This window comes from Pocillopora verrucosa, chromosome 14 (genome assembly GCF_036669915.1).
Source record: "Pocillopora verrucosa isolate sample1 chromosome 14, ASM3666991v2, whole genome shotgun sequence".
Taxonomy (NCBI): domain Eukaryota; kingdom Metazoa; phylum Cnidaria; class Anthozoa; order Scleractinia; family Pocilloporidae; genus Pocillopora; species Pocillopora verrucosa.
Window position 1 is genome coordinate 10578598 of NC_089325.1, and position 22950 is coordinate 10601547.

At 35.5% G+C, this 22950-nt stretch overlaps 1 protein-coding gene across 8 annotated transcripts; it reads right to left on the reverse strand.

The window, feature by feature from the left end:
* Nucleotides 1-283: 283 nt before the first annotated feature.
* LOC131773854 (neuroepithelial cell-transforming gene 1 protein) lies at nt 284-22610 on the reverse strand. 8 transcript variants are annotated; one of them, XM_066161068.1, is made up of 21 exons: nt 22472-22610; nt 21547-21610; nt 15332-15433; nt 14806-14856; nt 13482-13544; nt 11495-11587; nt 10911-11009; nt 9449-9520; nt 8832-8894; nt 7492-7588; nt 6949-7025; nt 6371-6478; nt 4702-4753; nt 3556-3614; nt 3117-3158; nt 2854-2910; nt 2692-2736; nt 2132-2200; nt 1937-2026; nt 1501-1597; nt 284-1300 (listed from the first exon to the last, which is right to left on the reverse strand). In XM_066161068.1, the coding sequence occupies exons 3-21, from the start codon at nt 15425-15427 to the stop codon at nt 1152-1154; spliced, it is 1479 nt and encodes a 492-aa protein (XP_066017165.1). In that variant the 5' UTR covers nt 15428-15433; nt 21547-21610; nt 22472-22610; the 3' UTR covers nt 284-1151. The 8 variants fall into 8 exon arrangements, with proteins under 8 accessions (XP_066017165.1, XP_058945798.1, XP_066017166.1 ...); XM_059089815.2 differs by lacking the exon at nt 22472-22610 and adding an exon at nt 21724-21809; XM_066161069.1 differs by lacking the exons at nt 21547-21610; nt 22472-22610 and adding exons at nt 16925-16997; nt 17086-17277.
* Nucleotides 22611-22950: the final 340 nt, after the last annotated feature.

The window sequence follows — 22950 nt, forward strand, 5'->3', positions numbered from 1 at the left end:
ACCTCAAAAAAAACTTTTTTACAGCACTTATATATACACAAAATTTTCGTATGTACTATGTAAGAAAGTCGTATGGCTTTGAAACCAAATTTTCATTAAAGTTTATGGCTCATTATGTGGATAAACTAAATTTTTCCTAAATCACATACCTACGATTATCACTTAAATTTCCAAAGCATTACTTATCAATTTGATCACTAACATTACAAATGCAATATATTATTGCGTGTTATCATAAAATATTTTTCTTTTTAGAATATATTCGCCAGATATTTTGTAGGAGATTACTGCTTGAAACGACAAGGAAAATCGGTCGCCAAGCGCTAATATGCATCAAATTTTTTTTTTTTTTACCAAAGAGATTTACTCCACGTTATTGAGGTGCAATGATTGGCTAGAAGATATGCGTGCATTCTGACTTGACCAATCAGAATAAAGCACTGTTTCCAGAGCCAATCAGGTGCTGTGCAAGCTAAGACTCACCGATTACCCGTGATTTTTTCCGCGCTAAGACCCATCGCTGTTTTTCATAGAAAAGGCGACGATCGGCTCTATTAATAATTGAGAGGAAATTGCTCTAGTTTTTTTAGTATAAATTACAAGACATAAACAATATTATGGTACAGCTCACTATAAAGTAGAGGAAATATTTTGTTACCGAAACCTGTCGGTGCGTCTGAAGAATCAAGACTATTCTACCCGCGAAAGCAACGACTGTTGTGTTTGTTCGTTGTTGTTTTTTTTTTTTCACAATCCGCTTTTCTTCGCAAAAATTGAACTAGAAAAAAAGCAGGCAACTTTAGCATGGTAAATCTCATGATTCAAATCACTCCAAAATGGAGAAAATTCGACCCATCTCACTTCCTTGTGAAACTTAATAGGACAATTAATAAACCTCTTTGATGTTGTAAATGTCCTAACTAGGATTCAGTTCTGTCAACGCATCTCAGACCGAAATTATAATGGCATCAAACGACGATGGAACCAGCGCTGGTGATAATTTGGACACTCATTGCCCCCACATAAACAATTTCCAACTGCTGTACAATCCTTGTGTAATATCCACGGTATTCATTCTTAACTAGCCGACCTCAGCGCGTACGGACTGTCCAGAATTTGAGGTGTTGCGTGACGTGAAACCCTGCGTAACATCAGAGATAAGTCTTGTAGTTCTCCGGACAGGGTATCACGCTTCGAATAGCGTTCAACCATTGTTTTTTCTCCTGTTCTGTGGGAGCTTGTAACGTGTGTGATTGACCATTTTCTGCATCTGTACTTGATACTCGGAAAACGTGTTTGGCTATTGAAAAAAAATTCAACCATTAATGGTGTGCGGGAAAAGTTTGTGAAAAGGGCGCTAAGCAGATTTTTATTTTTATGAGACAAACGCGAAGTCCTAATCACTTGAAGGTTAGTGAACATATTTAGAGTGGCTCCTATCGCATTTTCTCGTTAGAATTTGTACTTTCATGGCAAAACAAAGAAAATGCTACCTCTTACCTGTACCAAGTCTTGAGATCGCGGTCTTGAAGGAACCACCCATTCTGACGTCACCGTCTGAGAGATCTTCGACCAACAGATTCTCGACTGGGATTGGCTGACAAAAGCATTGGGAAAAAGTCAATACCTGAGGTGTACTGGAATGATTTGTTCTCTCTCACGCTCAGAATTGGCCCAAATACTACAGTCTGCTTATTTAAAAAAAGTTTAGCCATTGTGTAACAACACCCCTTCCTAAGCAATCCCTGTTAAACAATCCCCAATCTAGCTGAACCTTTAATCTGTGAGACCTTTGTAAACTACAGTTTTTACGAAGTCCCATTTTACAGCTGCGAAACCTTATGTGGTAGGAACTTCACAAAATAAAGAAAAAGAGAGAATTCGCCATTTCCATTTCCAATAAGAGGGAATCTCAGACCCACAACAACAAACTAACCTGTGTGAATACTTGATAGCTGGCCCGGTCCTGTCTTGTAGCCGGACGAGTGAGCAGAAAGACTGTCTCCGACAAAAACACATGTAGCTTCTAAATGGAAAGAAGTACACACGAATGAATAAAGGGATAAGTTTCTAGAGAAACTCTGACGTTGCGTCGATCGGGGGTTTTAATCAAAACACCTGTTCTTCTTACCGTTCCATGTTTATTTCGTAGTGTGCCGTTACATAAAAGCTTCTTGGACTTGAATACATGAGGGCACATCTAAAGCAAACAATAACAACAATAATTTACCAGAAAAAATTATACATACTAGATAATGGCCAAGGAATTATTTCGACGACCCATACCTCTTAAGGGGATTAGACCGTGAAAAGCGCTCCTTAGTTCAAAAATCAGTGTAGCGCACCAACATATGTTTTCCCGAATGTTTCGGGTACCTAGCACTGGATGTATGCCTTTCCGCGTTCTGCAATTCTTGCATGTTTCCCGCGCTTGGCACTGGTTACAGACTTAAACTCTCTTAGCAACCTTTTCTTGCAACATGCGCTTGCGCGCTTCTAATATTATACTTTGCGCTTGGTGCTGATTACGTGCTTTCTCGCGCTTACCGCTAGGTACCAGCTTTCGTCCTTGATGCTAGTTACATAGTTACATGATTTCCCGCTTTTTCCGCTGACCATATTTCCCGCGCCTTTTAATAATTAAAGATTTCCCAGATATTAGAGTTTCCGAAAAACGCAACTGAACATTACCTGTCTGTCATCCAAGAAAACTATTCTACTAAGTACATCTTGACACTGCAACACAAAGACATCCTGGTTAAAAAACTGAAGACAGACTGGCAGAAAAAACTTACGTACACGGAATGAAAGAACGATGAAAAAAAATAATAAAACGGCCGTGAACCAAACTACCTTTGCTTCGCCTGTTTTTCTGTCCACTTCTTCTATAATGTCTTGTAAACGGCAAATCTGCAACAGACAAAAGCTTAACTTAAGCTCCTTCATTGATCTTCTTATATCACATATTTCCTAAAATCAAGGTTTCTACAGATTCGTTCCGATCCTAGTTTTACTGCACGAACATACTCACGAGCAAACTGGACGCTTTTAAACCTTGGTTGAGGAGCTTTACCCTCCCCTCCCCGGGTAAATTCCCCAATCTAAACAATACTCACAGCTCGTTCTAGTTTTCGCCAGTCGGAGTGCTCTTTCGGCGTCTGAAATATGAGCAACAGGATATAAGCAGTCCATTACAATAAAAATCCTTAGCTGTTATTCGCAATTTCACCGAAATAAATATATCTTAAGTGGCTTCACTCTCGCCAACCCAAATCCGGTGCCACCGTTCGGATCTCAGACATCTTTCTGAGTCACAAATTTTCGCTACAAAATTATCTCCTACTCTACGTGTCTGCTACCAAAGCGGGGACGTGTTATGCTGACAGGCCGGAAGTTACAGCCCATTGAGGGATAACATTAGGAACTAATGAAGACAGCAATAAAACATGAGCCCCAAACCACAGGGAGGGAGGGAGGGAGGTCCCCTGACGGTTCAAATCCCAAGGGAAAGCTACTGGAAAGAAATTCCGCCCACTTAATGAAAGTGTTACTCACGTATTTCTGTATGCTGCGCAGCATCAGCGGGTATTTTACCAGGCGACTCCTGGGCGAATCTGCCGAGGAAGATAAACAACTAGTCAATGATGCAATCTTAAGCGCGTTTATCGCCCAGATTACTCGATAATTGGTTTTCAATTGACTGCACGAGAGCGTTTAAGATTTCGAGATATTATCAACGTTTCAAAACCACGCACACGTGATGCAGTTATCACACATCAACATTTTTTCAAGAACAAAGTAAAGGCGATGAAAGTATAAAAAATGATCTTGGGGGTAACTTTTCTGGACTTAAAATTCCTGCATTTTTTTTCTTTTTTTTTTCACAATGACAGTCCTGTTCACCTTTCTATCTACTTAATTTCGTAAAGAATAAAAGAAGTTTAAAAAACCACTTTAACTCGTTGCCCTAAGAAAGTTTATTCAACACTACACAGTGTTTACTTATTTGTCCTTTTTTAAAAACTTCTTGGCTACTGATTGCATCCACGTTTATGAGACCGCATTAGAAGTTTATTCTAGAGTATTCTTTTTGTCGTTTTACTTTTTTCCTTGTCCTTATTGCGTGAGAAACTGATATTAACCCTTCCCTTGCTAAACCAAGAGATAAGCGAAGAGGAAATCGTATTCGGCGCCAACAAAAATAACAAAAACACGCTTTGTGTGCGGTCAGTCAAATACGCGCGCTTGGTTAAGATTCAGTCAAATTCTCAATCCACACAACGAAACAATTTACCATTCTGATTTCTAAACATTTATGTGGATGCCACCTCGGATAATTTATCAGTATCTATAGACAGCTTTTCCTAATTAATAAGATTTTTAACGGTCTGCCTGCGTCAAAACTGTTGCAAGCGGAATGAAGAAATGGAAAGTTGGCCTTCTTAAAGATTGTTGTCAGCTCTTTGTACTGGAATAAGTTACTTATCGGGAAACACCTCAGTGGCGCTTTCTTTCATCTCTGACTTAACAAACTTAAGCTACAAAAAAAACTTAAAACACCCTGAGAACACAATGCTACTTCTGTTAAAACAATGGTTATATTAACAAGACTTGAGCTGAAATGAAAGGTACTTAAACACCGGAAATTCCTTCCAAGTAATTGGAAAAGAAGCTTATGTGATGCGATGCGATGTAACCTACCTAAAAAGCTCCAAAGATCTAATTTCCGACTGAATGGCGAGTCACGGCATCTCTGTAAGAATTAAAAGAGAGTAGGTGGATTTGTGGTTACAAAATATAAAACACACACGCGTGTGTATTCGTGAGTGTCATTTCCGCTGGATCATTTACGAGCGAGCGTTTAAATATAGCAGTCGTTTGTTGCGGCCAGAAAAAATATTTAAACTGGGAAGGACACCCCAAAATATTAGTTTTAAATGGAGAAACGCCAAATTGGAAAGGAAGCACACAAAAAAGAAGGAGGAAGGTAAAGAATGAAAGGTTACAATGGACTGCAAGAAAAACAGCACAAACATTTGTGAAACTCATTTCAGAGTGGACCGCGAGAGATGGAGTGGTTGAGAGTGCCACAAGTTTGTTTTTCTGTTTCTTTTTTTTTCTTTAGGTCTGCACTTCTATGATCAAACACAATACCCTGAGAGAAGAAAGGATTGGTCGATGTTTTTCTTTGGTATATTTTTAGTTTCGTTCTATTTCTGGTTTTGTAGCACCATTTTACACGGCGGTTTTTGTTATCCGGAAATGTTTGCACAGAAATAGTGCCTGCCCTTTGGGAGAGTCCAGAAAGCTCACGAGCCAGTACAACGCAGAACACAGATACGAAAACAAGATAGTTGACCACTTTAAGTAAGGTGTTCGCAGAAAACCAATCACTTTTGCAGAAATAAAGGGAAAAACAAAACACACGCAATAGAAGAAAAAAATACAGAAAACTTCTTCAAAAGCACTCTGAGAAAAAGAATACAACGATAAAATTAAACAAAATTCGAAATTTGAAAGACCCCCAAAATATTCCAAAGGAAAATCTTAAATTGACGAAGTTAAGCTAATGAAACAAATTAGCAACATTTTTGTAAATCTCCGGGAGTCCATAGGAAAACCCTTTAAAGTGCACAATTTTGAACCGTGTTCATTGACTGTCGAACACTCACAGGCGATTGAAATGTAACTTCTTCCCCACAATAGTTATAAATCGTTCAAAAAAAACGTGATGAGAATTGTGTTCTATCGATAACCAGCAAATATATTCAAGTTGGTGAGGAGAGTTATTCGGATCAGGAGAGTTAGTGTGTTAAATCACCCGCCCATCTTCCGCTCATAATGTCATAACTTCGCTCCGAGAAAAAAGGAAAACCATAACCAAAGATTAGAGCAGAAACAAAACACGGGTAGGTGAAAAAACTATAATGACGCGCAAACCGCGAATCTAATAATCAGCACTCGTTCTTTTTCCGTTGCACCAGTTCCGTTGATTTAGGGCGTTTATCGGGAAAAGCTATGCAAACCACGCTTTCCGGGAGGTTTTTCGCTGAACTTAAAGTAATAGCACAGTTGACCTAGGAGACGGTAATTGCAAGGTGTGGTTGACGGAAGGAATTCCTTGCCCTTCTACGCAGAAGTTATAAAAAGAGAGTAAAACGACGAAAAAAGCCAGCCCCATTCCACTCACCCCACAAGGAATCTATCCCCAGGCCTTAAGATTTTGTGGTCCATTACTTTACCACAGAGTTGGAGGGAACGTATTAGTTATATAGAGAATTGATAGCAAGGATCATAAAGTTATTACAACCTACGTCAGTAGGTTCATTTCTAAGAAACGTCCTGTCTACAGCCAGGAATCGCGATTTACCTGCAAAAAATCGGCGACGCTTCCACCTTGACGAAGTTTTTCGTCGAGAATGGTTTTTGCTTCGAATTGGTTTGCACAATATCGTGCGTAACATCTTAAACCTGGAAACTAAAGTAAAAAGGAAACTCATTGCCAATCATTCGTTAAGAATTGTGGGTTCTAAAAGGTCTGTTTATATTTAAAGATCTTTTCGGTTGTAAAAGTGTCGTAAAAGCAAAAGCAAAGCAATCACAACAGCCAATCAGAACAGAAGAAAATGTCACGAGGAGCCAATGAGATCTCAAAATGAAACGATACAAAACCACCAGAAGCGCGGGAAAACGCGGGTGACCAAGACGCAATTGGTCTTAGACTTAAATCTGATTGGTGTGGAAAAAGAAGAGCGTTTTCTGGAGCGTAGTAAATATTTATATGAGCGACTGCCTTGAGCAAAAATACATCACCACAGAATTCCTCCAAATGAAATTTGGTGAATGTTTTTCACCAGATTGAAAACAGCGTTGTTCTGTATTCTAAACAGGTCTAATAGTAGAAATATGCAATAAACACAATCATAAAACAATTCCACACACACATACCCAGTTTAACATGATGTCTCCTATACTGTCCGTTGTACCATCGCTTGATCTTGCATTTTTTAACTTCGCGTGAAGATCTAAAGCAAGAAAATACGACAAAGTTTACGTCTCAAACTATTAATTTTCAAGAGTATTCTACGTAGCCTTTTCAATCAAGTACTTTCTTGAAATAGCAACACATTATCGAGCAGAAAAATGATGGGAAGAAACAAAATTCAACCTCAGGGGTTTTGTTTGAGTCAAAACCAAATTCTCAGAGCTAACAGTATAGGATAAGTATGGCAAACAGTAGGGAGAATTGATAGCAAGGATCATAAAAGCACCCAAGTAAAACACTCCTCTTGAACCCCTTAACTCCTAAGAGTGTTCAGCAACTAATTTCTCCTTACAATATCACCCCTAAATAAAGGAAATGATCACCAAATCAAGAAGTTCTTGAATGTTAAACAAATTCTCCTAAAGAGCACCTTAGGAAATGTGCAGAGAACAGTATGGAGAATATGCATACTGATATTAGGGTGTAAAGGGTTATGGAGTCCATACCTTGATGGAGAGCTAATAAAACTTCTAAACAGCCAAAGATCTTCATAAATTCATATTCATTCATTAGCTTTAGTTTGTACATTGGTGCATAATAAACCTGTAAGAAAATATAAACTTACAGTTAGCAGGTAGAAAACGAAAACTGTCATACAAATGAAGTAAACCATAAATACATCAATAGATTCCTTGTGAGAGAAAGACTGGGTACTTCACTTTGGCAATTCCAACTTTTGGGCAAAACCAGGGGAGAATTTAAAAAACCCACTGACAGCAAAATATCAAAGTGCTGACAACACGAAGATGTGCCCACAGAAAAATGCGGACAACCTTTTATATAGTGTTGAAGTGTAACAGATTCCTAAAATTTATTTTGTAAAAAGACGGCCACCTTCTTTTCATTTTACAGACACTAGGTCATGTATCATATAAATTGTGAAGAGGCTAACCTCTAGGAGGCTATACTCTGGGGCAAGCAATCCAAGTTAGAGGACTGTTTGTTCTCACTGATTGTTTTTTTTAAGGCTGCACATTCTAGAAAGTCTCTGTTATCACCCAGAACTACACAGGGAATATTCATGGCCAATTAAAAAAAAAGGCACTCTAAGAAATATGTCAGGGTAGTTAATTAATGCTATCATGAGCCAATATTAGTTTCCCTAGGCACCTTAAAAAACTGATTGTCATTTAATGTCATGGCAACAAGGATAAAATCTAGTTTGACACAATATTTAGGATTATAACCTGCTCACAATGATAAAGTAAAAAATAAAGAGGATAGTAATGCAAAACAGGAGCTTAATATACATATACATGAAATATGGTGGATAACAAATCGCAACAACAGTTAGCAACTCTTCAAAAAAATATAAAAATCTTCTTTCAAGTGATAAAAACTTTCAAAGGGAAGTCACTCAAGGAGATTCAACAATAGCACATGAATAGGCTTTAATAAGCAGTGTGGCCCCTAATCAGTTCTTCTCTCAAAGCTTTGCTGATCATACTAGTGCTTATAAGAGCCTGTTCACCCCATGAGTGACCAAGACAGAATTTCCTCCTACAATATCAAAACAATATCAAGCAAACAAGTGATGAGAATAAAGACAAATGTCAATCAAGGGGGTACCTAGTTGATCCAATATCAAATTCTTCAAATTAACTTCATAAGAATTGAAAGCAGGTAGTAAGGAGAATTACCACTAAGATCGGAGAGTGTAAGGGTTCACAGACTAGTTGAGCAGCAGAGTTTAAACTGAGGAAACACAGCCACTTCACATCAAACAAGATAAGAATTCCAAGATACACAATTTTAATCTCTAATAATATCTTGAGATATCTCTTACCTCCTTTATCATTTTCAAATCAGCCACAACATTTTCTTCTCCTGTGCAAACCTCATAAATAGCCTGTCATCAGAAAAAATTCACTTCTTGAAATTTCAAACCAGGATAATGACTTCCTCAAAATGAAATCTGGGCCATGAAAATTTTCAAACAATCAAGTAAAGAAAAACTCTTTTCTTGCAGCTCAACATTTTGATGTCAGTTTGGTAATACCATTTTTGAGAGCATGATGACTTTAATAAATTAAATTCTGGTCTAGCATGAGTATAAAAAGCATCTCTTAGATGGTGTCATGAAAACACAAAACCTTATGTTTTCAGTTTTTCAGTTTGGCCTTAAAAATTTGCATCCCAGTGCTTGATCAGAAAGGAAACTTTTAGCAAGATCTTTTGAAAAAATAATGTTGTTACTCATTTTGTCATGAGCCACAGAGAAAGAAAATATTTGAGTACACAGCAAGAATTTGACCCACGGGCTTCCAATTTTGCTGCACAATTCTCTACCACTGAGCTATGGAAAACTTTGTTTATAAGGTTAAATACATTTTGTACAGCTTACATGAAAATTTCAGAAGACAGAAATTGGCTAACTGCTTGTCTGAAACTTGCTGAACTCACCTCTTGCCGTTTTATTTCAGTCTGTGAAAGAGTAGTACTAATTCCATTGCTAGAAACTGTCTCACTCCAAGACTAATATAGGAAGACAACAACAAATCAAGAAATCTTAAACCTCTAAACTCTAAAACTGAGAAATTTATCAAATAAAGCACACCTTAAAAAACTTAGTTTAAGAAAACAAAATTTCTTTCAATGTTCGGTTTGGCTGATTATAAAAAATATTCCTTTAGGTTTTTCTCACTGAAAATGTAAATAGCTATTTGTTCATATTCAACTAAATGATAAGTACTCTATTTGTCAATGTACACCTCTTCACTTTTATTATGGCGAGTGTTCATCACAGCATGAATGGACAGTTCGGCTTAGAGTTCACCACTGCCACTTACAAATCCTTAAGTTTGTTTCCCTGAAGTTCAAAGTTTAACACCAAAAGCTCTCTTAAAAAGCCCTCTAAATCAAATTTCCTGCGAGCTTGTTGGATTCTTTTAAATCTTGTTATCTGCTATGTTTACTTTGCAAAATTAGCTTGTGGTTATTCTAATTGGAGTGTCCTATATAAAACAGAAGGAGTGAAAAAATACTCTCGCTTCTTTTAAAATTTTTAACATTTTCATTAACATCCATGAGAATAGGAAATAGGATGAACAAGGCAAAAGGTAACTTGAAAAATTGCGTTATTTCAAAGAAGCAATAGTCAGGCAAAAATAGTAACTTAATAATTTTGGCATTAAATCTTTTTAATCAGTATGTCTAATCAGTCAAATGCAGAAAATAATGCATTGAACAATGTGGCCGTTAACATTGTTTCTAACTAAAGCTACCTACAGCATTTATAAATGCAGTTAACACGATTATCTGCATTGGATCAGAGAGAGAGTAAATTGAATTTTCGTGTCAAAGTGTGGGCTTTCAACGCGAAAAAAAAAAATGGGTAGGCTTTAAAGGTCAAAGAATTTCTCATTGACAATTCATATTATGATGACCTTGTGAGAAAGTAACAATTAAGGCATTGTAATGTGCATGAGCCATTGTAGAAGAAATTTTCACTGCTTCAAGTGCAGAATGAGTTATTTCAAATCTCTGTAAGGAAACATGATACTTAAATGATAGCATTAAATTTACAGTCAGGGTCCCAAAAATACTCTAGTACGGTTGCATGACATCGGCTTTCTAAATGAAATTATCAAGATGTTTTTAATCCCTTAGGAATTAAAGCACACTGTTATAAATAAAAGAATTATTTACTCCTCTTTTATGAGCCCAATCTAGTTAAATTCTGTCTTTTATCCTTGGAATATGGAAAATTTGCAAATCTACATTTTCCTTTTGGCCTTGTTAACATACAATTTAACAAATGCCCAGGAATGAAAGAAGGTGATGATTCAGGGTGAATAATTGCGATATACGAAACTACACATGACATGTTACAACATGCAGATAAATTGAATGACAAAGACCATACCTTGCTTGGCCGATGCTTTGTTGGAGTAGGGAGAAGCCTATACCTTTTGGCAAAGTCAGAATCTTTGACTGTTAGACTGGATCGTAAACTTACTGATCGCTGAAAAGCAAAAAAACCTCTGGGTATTAAAATCTTGAAGCAGTTAACAACAGGAGAGGCTGATAACCCTGTTAATTAACTAATGAGAGACAAAGACCTGACATCTTCATGAAAGTGTACGATTCTAAAAGCAGACACTGATATCAGAAAACACTGTAATTCAATTCCCTAAGAAAGAAGCATAAGTTTATGCTATTTTTGCTGAACCAGTACATTAGATTTCTTGAAGTTAAAAGCATCAGTTAAGTCTCTCCAGAGAAAACAGTTACCTTTCTTCAAAGAAGCAAATTATATTTCACAAAATTTTAAAATTTATAGTTGATTGATGGCAATTGAGCCAAAAAGGTTTAACATGTTTGGTTTAGATTAGAACCAGTGTCATAAACATAAATATAAATAAATGCCTTTACTGACAGAAAAATTAAATAACAGCACTATCACACATTAAATTTATTTTTTGAATTTCATTTGGCATGTGAACAAACCTGTACTAAGATTCCTTTCTTGGCTACATCAGGTGATGCATCAGCTGACACAGTCATACTGGAAACAGGGCAAATCTTCTTTGTTGTAGGTTCCTGTGAGAGAGACAGTAAATGTTATTGATCAGTACATTGTTTTTGTTCCAAAAATAAATGATACAATAGACATTTGATGAAAATGTAAAATATACTACTCGTAAAATCTTTAGACACCTGGTGAATCACAGCTCTGGTGGGTGAAGGAGCCGGCTCAAAGAACTGAGCGGCAGTGGAAATACTGTGGCGGCGAAGAAGCGGTTTGATCATGCTCTAAGTTGAGATGGTTTCTCCTTGAGAATTCAGGCAGAGGCAAAATTTTCAACAGACCAGATGTCAGTTGCGTTGAACTCAAATAAAAACCACACTCAATAACAACTGTCGCCTGAAGTGTGACATTCAAGGTATTGAAAAATCCACTCTTTAGAAAGGCAAATGTTTGTACGTGTATATCATACTTGCTTGGATTAGATCCAAATCATAAATGATGCTTGGGCCATTTCACGTTGATCTCATTTGTGTGAATGAAATATGATCACAGGAATTCCACACAGACAAAGGCCTCATTTCAGTGTTAAATTTAGATCCGGCAGACATTAATGAAACATGATACAGCAAGCTAAGTAGAACAAATAGCTGAGACACCTTTGAAATGCAAGAGCTTTTTAAGAGTTAATTCCTTCCTTTATGAATTCACCACAAGCAAGGAAAACCACAGGAAAATCTTTCTCCCACATGTTTTAGGTAAATCCTGGTCAAGCATTTCTTAATGTGTTGCATAACTAATTCTGGTAAATGCTGTATTGTGAGTTGCGTAGGAGTGTATATGATGAACACACCTTTCTCTCAAATTTTGTGGAACACTATTAAATAAGATCACATCCAATATTCACAATTTTCTGTGAAACAAGGCCTTTGTTATTTTGAAGAAGCGTGATCACTGAGTTCAGATAAGTTATGGTAAAGACAGAGTGTTCTGCCATCAATGTCAGCTATTGTATAAAACTGAGGGGGCTTTTTAAAGATCATCTTTCGCATTATTATAAGCCATTCGGTGATAAAGCATGAATCATAAATCACTACTGACATAATACAATGTTAGTCAAAAAGTTCAGTATTATGCTTGACAAGCACTGCGAAATAATCCACATTTAAAAGAAATTAATGTGCAATATTAGAAGGACTAAGTATTTGATTCACAGTACATCAAGGTAATTTAAAAATTTGGGGTAAAAAGCAGTGAATGTTGTTTTTTCTGTAATTGTTAATGATGCCCCAGACTTAGTTGCATAAATCTTTTTTTTTTCCATTGTCTAATACTGCTGGTTATTCTTCTTCATCCAGAAGTTTAACAGTCTACATTCTCAAGTATTTTAGAATTTTTTTCCACTTGAAACTAAAACATGTGCCCAGTTTCTGACAGGTGATAAACTCAAGCAGCCATATTCTTAAGATCTTATTAAGGGCACTGCCATTTTAAATTGTAGTAAGCGTGATCTTTATTAACTGAATTGAACAACAAAGCCATCAATCACAATTATGATTTGTGTCACTTAGCATATGCTTTTAAATATTTATGCTGATCCACGATAAAAGAAACTTGCATTCATTCAAAATTATATCAGCCTCAAAAAAGGCCATTTACAAGATGAAAACACTTTTTCATTGCTGATAAAAGCATCTGTTATTAATTCTGGTCTGGTTTGAGAGTTTGATCCAATTAACTCCTTCTCAAGTAAATCCATAATCTTCAATTACCCCAAATTGCAGTTTCAAAAATTGCAATGCTAAGTTATCAAACCTAGATAGAATTACCATACAGCTTATTTTCATTCCACAGCTGTTAAAAAAAATTTTCCTATATATCACATCATAATGAATAAAAGTAATAATAATTGTGTGCTGTTTGTAAAAATTAAAACTTGGAACACATTCAAGATATTCATTTACAGACCTTAATCTCCATATTTGTCGCACTGTCTTGCTGATCACTGCGTTTCCTTTTCCGTAATTGTTTCTGGTGAAACAAAAATAGACCCCAACACATTAATCCTTTCACTCCCAAGATCTGTTTGTTAATTCTCTCCTCTAGCTGCTACACATTTCCTTGTAAATTAGTTACGAGAGTTTGGTGTTAGATCAAGATGACAACTTAACCTGATAGGTCTGAGTATTTTCACTACCTTTCTGCTGGATAGATATTATGGGGAGACGTTATATGTTAATCACTTCTGGAAGTATAAGGGTTAAAGACACATATTTGCAAAGTAACCTCTCTTATAATAAGTGTCCTTACATTCTGTTAGCTTTTAAAACTACTAATGCTCCACACTGACACCAATTTGGTCACTATAACAACATGTGAGGAATTTTGAAGGTTAGTCTCCACGTTGATACCATGTGTTTGATACTTAATATGTAGCAAGCTTTAATATGCTCATGCATAATTTAGTGTTTAGGGCATCAAATTGAAGTTAGATAAACAATTAAATCCATAAATATCATTAACACTCCCTCATTTTCTTTTTACACAACATTGTCTGTTTCCCCTCACTTAATTTGAAGCTTAGGCACCCATTTGGCACCATGTTTTTGACACTTATGTTGAAAGCTTTAATCACTAATATGCTCCCAACTTAATGTTTATGTTATTAAGTCGAAGTGAGATAAATAACTCCATTAATATTACCAACGCTCTGGACATCACTTTTGTTTTTGTACAAATTTGCCTCGTTCTTAGTATTATCTCTTGAATTATCAAGTGAAAATCCAAAAATGATTGTCAGCCAGGTTCTTTTGTTTGGCCACTAAGCTTTAACTTCTGACAGTTTGTTGAAAATTTTTCACTCTATATAAGAGGAGGAGGCTTAGTCAAAAAACCCAGACAGAATTCCAAGCAGGTATAACTCCCAGGTAAGGTTTGGGGTAAAGCAAATTATCCATGTCCATAAATTCTTACTCTGCAGAGTTATTTTACTTCATAACACAAAAAACATTTTCTTTTTCATCCCAATTGTATAAAATGCCCACCAACTTTAGAAAATTAACATTAAGGAATAGAAATATAACAGCTTGTTGCATGGTTAAAACACATCACCAACTTGGCAACTTTTGTGGAAAATTTGGCCTAAACAATTTTCCCCACTCACCATGGTAACTAAAAAAAGTAGCAGCTCAAGAGTGATGTAAACAATCCATAATCACAAATGATGGCAGGGATTATCATAATGAGAGAAAACAGAGAATAACAACCAAAAGGATAGAATATACATTCCAACCTTGATATCTTTGATGTCAAGATTCTTTATGTTTAAATGGCTGCCACGTTTCTGAAATAGATTTAGAAAAACAAACCCTCATTTAATTAAAAAAATTGAGGGCACCTATAAAGTTAACATAAAATTTAAGATCAAGGTCTGACTAATTATCAAAGGCTTAGAGCTTCAATAATAAAGATTAACTAAAAACTTGAGGCCAAAAATTCATTATCTTTCTTATGTGTGATGAGCTGACCTGGTTAAATGTAGCAGTATGCTTGACCCTGGCTGGTAATACACACCCACCCACCCCTCAGACTGGATCTGTTTTGTAATCTCCAAATGATGCAATTAGTTTGAAAATGTTCAAATCAGGGCTCAATAACTAATTTGAACACTTTCAGAATCAATACTTGTACTGTAACATTATTTGAAATTACAAAACGGAATGGATTCAATTTCAAACACCAGTAATGAACTTGCATGACCAGCCACAATTATTAGTAATGATATAATTAGAGCAGTTTTATATATCAAAAAGTATTACCTTGAAAGATCTCAAAGATCTGCAAAGAATGTCGTCTTTCTTTCTTACACTTGAATCTAGAGCTTCACTTTTATCCAAATTCAGTGTTCTTGACATCTGTGCCTGCCATGATAAGAAAAAAGATATTTTGAAAACTGCATGAAAATCAAAAAGGAGTTTATAGACCCATGAGCTGATTGCTGCTTCCAATTTAACTCACAGACAAACCAATAGACACTGCCTTTGATATAAGTCCACCAAATCAGAAGAATACTGACATATTATTGGAGGATAAGGTGAATATATAATATTATAAGATATATGAATTAAAGAAAAACGGATGGTACCCAGAGTTTTTGCTAAGCGCTACATGTTAACAAAATTTGCAGCATGAATAAGCAGTGATCACCACAATGGAATTTTGGCCAGTGATCACTCAGTAAAGCACAATGGACACTTCTCAGATTAAGCACAATCATTGGATATCAAATAATAATTATTGAGCTGCCTCACTTGGAATTTCAGTCAGCAACCTTATTCCTCAGTTACAGTCCTGGGTACCTCCTGGTAATCTACTGTTAATATCTTTGGAAATTGTTGTCAATAAAGCAAGAAACTTTAAACATGTCTCTGTTTCATGTAATGGAACAAACACTGCCCTTAAATAAATGTTCCAAATAATAAATTAAATTATTAAGCTATACTCTATACAGACACTCTGAAAACTGGCTTTTCATTTCCAAAGAGAACATTCCTACTGACCCCATTTTGTATAAGTTGTGATTATGTACATGTATACAACAGTGAAATCTTCAGAAAAATTATGTCTCTTGTTAGTTACGAAAGAATTGTTATATGAATTCTGTAAGTCTAGAATCAAAAGCAGCATACAGTGTATTAAAACACCTCAAAATAACTTGACCACAAATAACCTCTATTTCAAAACAATATCAAATCTATTAGGTCTATTTATTCTTCATAACAAAACTGTTTATATTAAATAGCATAAGGGATGACCTTGCAAAGATTTTGTTAAAGGTTGATAAAACAGAGAATATCTTAACTCTCCTGACTTGTTAGCTGAAAATATCTTCAAGCATTTTTAAGGTGTCAACATCGGTTTCAAATAACAAAACTCTTGCTTACGTTTAGTTGAAGATACAACTATTTTTATGTTGCTGATGGGTTTGTTATCGTCATCTTGACAGCATGTAAATGTGCTTCAGTTTTCATAAATTTGAAAACAGAATTTAGTTTCCTCTCAAAAGAGCCTAATATGTAGTTATACACAACACGAATACTAACATACCTTCCATAATGAAAAACATTACGTATTGGATGAGAACAGAAATCTATTGTAAAGTTTCTTTTCACTGCGCAACTATTTCCTGAAGTGTCACCCGACTGCTAATTTTCCCAACGTAACAAATTAGTCCCGCATTGCGCAGGATATATTTTCCTGTTTTGAAAACTAACATTAGACTTAAGTAAAGTTTCCTGTTTAATGTTGATAAAACAGAGAATATCTTAACTCTCCTGACTTGTTAACTTAAAATATCTTCTAGCATTTTTTAAGTGTCAACATCAATTTCAAATAACAAAACTCTTGCTCACGTTTAGTTAAAGATACAACTATTTTGATGTTGCTGATGGGTTTGTTATCGTCATCTTGACAGCATGTAATGTGCTAAAGTTTTCATAAATAAGAAACAGAATTTAGTTTCCTGTCAAAAGATCCTAATATGTAGTTATGCACAACACTACTACTAACATACCTTCCATAATGGAAAACATTAATGAAGCACTGGATGAGAATAGTAATTGCAAAGTTTCTTTTCACTGCACAACTATTTTTTCCTGGAGAGTCACCTTACTGCTAATTTTCCCAACGTAACAAATAAGTCCTGCATTGCTCAGAACGTATCTTCCTGTTTTGAAAACTAACATTAGACATAAGTAGAGTTTCCTGTTTGCAGATTACATAAGCAAACTGGTAAAAACCAGCTGTCACTCAGACTAGATTACAACAATACAAAAGTGTTCATGTATTTGCAACACAATTCAAAAAACTGTCTCTTCAGGATGAAAGACAACAATTGAATTTATACAATGGCTATCACCTGTATAAATTATCGGTAACACTTAATTGACAAACAGTATCAAACAAAGATTAGCACAAGATAGCAAATAATACATGATTGTAATAACAGGATATCTAATACACTAAAACAATCATTTCTATATTTTTTAATTATGTTAAAACTTTTGTTCACATATCTTAATTAATATACTATTTGAAACAAATTTATAAACTTAAAAATATTGTTCTAGTAAGGAAATCAGCTTGGAAGGTCATGACATGGAAATCAAATCAACATATTTCCTAGACCACATTTATTTGAAATATGTCGGGGGCCAATATCTGCACACCTAATTTTAATTTTACATAAAAAGCATGTAGAGATTCAGCACAAAAAATTGGTTCTCATAACTTCATCAAAATTTCTTATTTTCCTAAATTTAAACCAGGTTAAAGTGAATTTAATCTCCAAAAAAGCATAATATTAATCAGATTTCTTAATTTAGTTTTAGTTTAATTGACACCATTCATTCTGACTTACAATTTGTTTTTGACTACCATCACAAATGCCATGTTTTATTTATAAGAAAGTCATTTTCTGATAATTTAATACTAATGGAAGATCCTTGTTCCAATTGTCCACCAAGGCTTAACTGAATGAGAATCCTTTCATAACTGGAAAATGTAAAATAAATTTTTTACCAGCCAACCCAATGAAAGTAGCTATCTCCCTTGGAACACTCAATGTGTCATCATTGTTAAATTTTTTTCATTGGTTTAAAATTTTCAAACCAGTTTGATTAGATTCCCCCTTTATTTGGATTTAAAGAATTTCTCTTTGCCAAAATTAAATTAATAATAAAATTAAATTGACAGGAAATCATGAACATATGACAGGTCTGGTGTGTTGTTTTTTCCCTCTGTTTTGGTTTTTTTAGGCAGAATGAAATTGTATTATTTGATAAATTCAACCACTCTTTGCCTAATCCAAAAGTTTGATTTTAGGGAACATTGTAAGACAAATCTTACCTAACAATGGAAATTAAGCCAAGGAAAGCGCAGAAAGAGATATCTTTCCAAAGTTCATCCATAGCAAGCACCAAAATGACTAAATTACGTAATAAAGGCTTAAAAAGCTGCCATTGATGAAGATACAAGCAGTGTGAGGGAGGTATAAGATGACAGCATCTCAACTTTGAATGTCACACAAAACTGCAACTACAGAATTAACCCTTTAACTCCCGTGAGTGACCAAGACAGAATTTCCCCTTTCTATATCTATACAATATCATGCAGACAAATGATGAGAATAAAGAAAAATATCAATGATGGGATTACTAATTGATCCAAAACCAAATTCTCCTAACTTGCATAATGAGAATCATTTGGCAGACAGTAAGAAGAATTACTAATGAGATCTTGAGAGTTAAAGGGTTAAGACTGAGTGCAATTTTTAAGACCCAATTCAGTATATCTGAATATACACCCCACATCATTATACATCCAGCATCCTTCACTCACTTTCCCTAAAATTCTTGAGTATATCATTTGACTGAAATTGCAATGGAAAATATTCTTATTTAGCTATTTCTCTTATCCCTTGAATTCCCATGAGTGACCAAGACAGAATTTCTCCCTACAATACCAATACACTACCAAGTAAACAAGTGATAAGAATAGAGAAAAATATCAGTCAGGGGATTATAGGTTGATCCAATACCAAATTCTCAAAACTAACATTCCAAGAACTGTTTGGCAGACAGTAAGGAGAATTACTAATGAGATATTGGGAGTTAAAGGGTTAATAATATTATTGACAGAGAGTAGATAGTTAAAAAGGACCAGAAGAAACTTGAAACATCCAAACTAGCAAAATCAGGAATGATACCTGTACTATGAGATCAATGTCAGTATCCAGGAAATTGAGCACCTACCCCCCCCCCCCCCAACATTGACCCTACCTTGATACCTAGTGATTGTTGTTGGTTGGGGGGGGAGGATGGGTGCATAGTTTCTCTGATACTGAAATTGGTCAGTGCTATTTGTATGAATTAAAAATTTTAATCAGACATTCTTTCTTAACCATTAACTCCCATAAGTGATAAACATGTAACTTCTCTCTCTATGTATCTATACATTATCCAATAAACAGGTAATGATAATACACAAACTTATCAGGTAGAAGTTGTTATCCTGGTCCAACACTAAATTCTGACAACTAACTTACAAGGAAATGTGTAGCAGCTTGTGGGGAGAATTAACAATCTGATCTTGAGATTTGAAAGGTTAAAGAATCAGGAATCAAACTTAACTAGCAATCCATGGTGATATGGTCAGTTTTAATGATTTCTTCAGTAAATCATTTTCAACAGCAAAGTAACATTAGGTCAAAATATTAAACAGTGAAATAATAAAAACAAATTTTTCCCTGACTCGTTTAAAACATGTTACTTCTGTGATATTTAGTCACTTCAGAATTCTCAAATGAAGATTTCGTGTTGATTTCCACATCAAAAACAAAATTTTACACATCAAATTCTCACACATTTCTGCTGAAAGTATCACTGCATATTAGCCAGGTATTCTGATTCCAACACTCCTTCTGACTACTCAAGAGACCGTGCCACAGAGAAAAGGGTATGTCTCAAAATCAATCTCACAAATATTAAAAGAATTAACCCACTCATAGTAAAATATGAAATAAAAATAACATAGAGTAAAAAGTATTGATCATTACTAATTTCTAAGGCAACAACAAAACAAAACAAAAAATAGATACTTAAAAATTGATCGAATCGAATTACAAAACTAGGTACACAGAGACGAACAAAGGTGAATTCGTCTCTTAGCTTGTCATCAATAGCTGAGATAATGCATTGCAAAATTTAAAGTCAGATAAAATTGAATGTTCACATAGTGATGTTATCATTTTTAATCACTTCCTCTAGGAAGAGATCTGGAAGTTACAAAGTGATTTTCAAACCTACACTCCATTCTGTCTTTGTCAACAACTATTTTCCTATTAACAGTTTGATTTCCTAGATCAAACAACTATGAATTATTTAGATCAACAGAGAACAGAGTGGTTTTGTTTTCAACTGAATATTCTGAGACTGAGTCAGCTCAGGCCCAAAGGCATAAAAAATTATTGCCGAAGGATACCCTGACAAAACACATTACCAACTGAAAATACTGTTTTCCCTACAGAAGAAATTACTATGAACTGCCAATCATTTCAGAAACATGGAACTGTAGGCGAGTTTCTACCACCTGCTTTCTGAGAGTTTAGATTACATTTTCCCGTCGAATTGTGTCACTTTGTTAGACATATGGTTTCTTGGCTATAAATGTTTAATCGCAATATCAAAACGAAAAATATAATATAGCGCGTCAGGTACGAATATGTGAACGCAAAGTCATTCAAAGTAAAAAATTGAAACTGCGTTTAATGACTTGCATAAACGTTATCCCCGCCTTTAAATAAATTACAAAGCCATTCTCTACATTAAGATTACTTCTGTTACACTTATCGAGCTCTAACAATTAAAATATGTGTTAGACAATTATTTTGAATGAGTTTTGGCTGCGATCAAATTGAAGAAGATAACTTACCTCAAATAATACGTGGATATTTACATCATTGACTTTGAGTGCTGCCTAGAGACTCTCTCAATGAAATTCAAATCGTTTACGAGAGAAAATTAAGCTACTCTAGCTTGTCTTAGTCGGTTTTACAACAAGATAACGCAACAAATAACAGTTAAAGCCGTTTACAAAAGCGATGTTAATTTTTTGGCAGAGGCGCAAAGGCTAAATAGTCCAATATCTTTTACCGATTGCAAATTATTCTTTATTGTTCAGTCACGGATGAGAAAATGTTTATGACACTATCACTTGTCGTTTCAAAGAATGTATTACATCGAATGAAAGCCGGGAAAAGAATTAATACTCATCATTCAAAGAATGAGTGATTCAAACACTCAAGCGAACGTAAAGGTAATTGACAAATAGTTCTTTCCGACGTCTAGAACGAAAAATTTCAGTTTCGCATGCCCCACGAGCGATCGATATCAAGGTGAAACGTAGAGAGGAATCAAACCGCATAAAATCATGAATAGTATCATTACAATCTAAGAGGAAACACTGATTACCATACCTTCAAACATCCCTTGTCTTGGCTAGTTCCCTTTTGTTTACCAATCGGCCCGGATCTGAGTTTTCTGAGACAAAGCCCGTGAGTGCATTAGTAAACAAAGCATGCAAATCTACAAATACACAGATAGCTTCTATTCATTCAAAGCTGCGTCATTCAGCTTTGATTCAAACAGCTTACCTAGACATTCCCGTGTGACGCTAGGGAAATTTGAATATGAAAAGAAACTCTCGAAAAGGGAAAAGCTCCTTTTTCTTTGGAGTTGAATGATCACGCGCTCTGTATTCGAATCCAAACCGAACGTCGCTCAAAGTCGTTCTAAGCCAATCAGAGAACGTAATTGACTCTTGGGGACAAAAATGGTTTGTCCCCTTTCTCCTCCCTCCTTATATATCTTGTAACTAAAATTATATTTTATAAATAGATTTATTTGCTTTCCTTTCCTTTTTGCGCTAAAAATAATGCAACTTTGATGCAAACGGGCTCCAGTTATTTGACTTACAGTACTGTAGTAATAGAGAAAGATGTTTTTTTTCGTCTTGTCACGAGCGTGGGACAGACAGTAGTAAGTTGTAGCGGAAAGTTGGACACTTCAGGATTCTCTCAAGTGTACCTAGCTAAATAAGGGGCTCCTGACCTAGCCCATAAAAAAAGAGAATTTTGTCATTTATCAGACTGGATCAGCTACGTGAAATATTGCATCTGCTTTGGCCCCTTAAACCTACTTTAGCCAGGAGCCCAAGTGATGGGCTCCTGCTTTAGCCCATTGTAATGTAGAAATGTTGAACTGGTTCAAACAATCAGTGTCAATGAAAAATATACAAAGAAACAGAGAACTCAATGCTTCGCCCGACAGTGAAGTATACGAAGGTACATGTATTGTAAGATTCTAATAGTAACTACCACAATTGTAACCAAGAACCCTTACCCAGCTCTCAACTCAAACTCTGAACGAAAAACCCTACGCGGTCAGGAAATGTAGGCTGCGGAATGCGATACGCTGGATGCAGGATGCCATGTGCGTTATGCGGGATGCTGATGCGAGATGCGAGAAGCGCCAAAGATACTCAATTACTGGCTGGTGATGAAAAGGAAACAAACATCAGTTCGTGGTTTATATTGTGATCTTCTGCTGCATCATTCAACACAATCATACCGGACGCAATAGAATGAGTACGTACATGCACAGAAAATCTTAACGAATTCGCTAACGCACTTACCGTTTTTACAAACCAGTGAGGAATATGCCGAGTAGAAAGCTGGGTCAGACGACTTACAAATATCCTGGTAGGACGAAAGACGTCTCGATAATACAAAATCAGCTGCCTTAACTTATTTTTTAGCGAGTAGATTAGCGCCGGTTGAAGATTGAAAATTGCGCTAAGTCTTCAACTCTTCAAGCAATGC

What these genes read in the sequence shown, in the direction of transcription:
- LOC131773854 (XM_059089815.2), bottom strand. An exon ending in AAGACAAGGGATGTTTGAAG is followed by an intron (nt 15,434 to 21,546) that starts GTATGGTAATCA and finishes TTATCATGGCAG; the next exon opens with GCACAGATGTCAAGAACACT. An exon ending in CAAAGCATCGGCCAAGCAAG is followed by an intron (nt 9,521 to 10,910) that starts GTATGGTCTTTG and finishes TTCCTATATTAG; the next exon opens with TCTTGGAGTGAGACAGTTTC.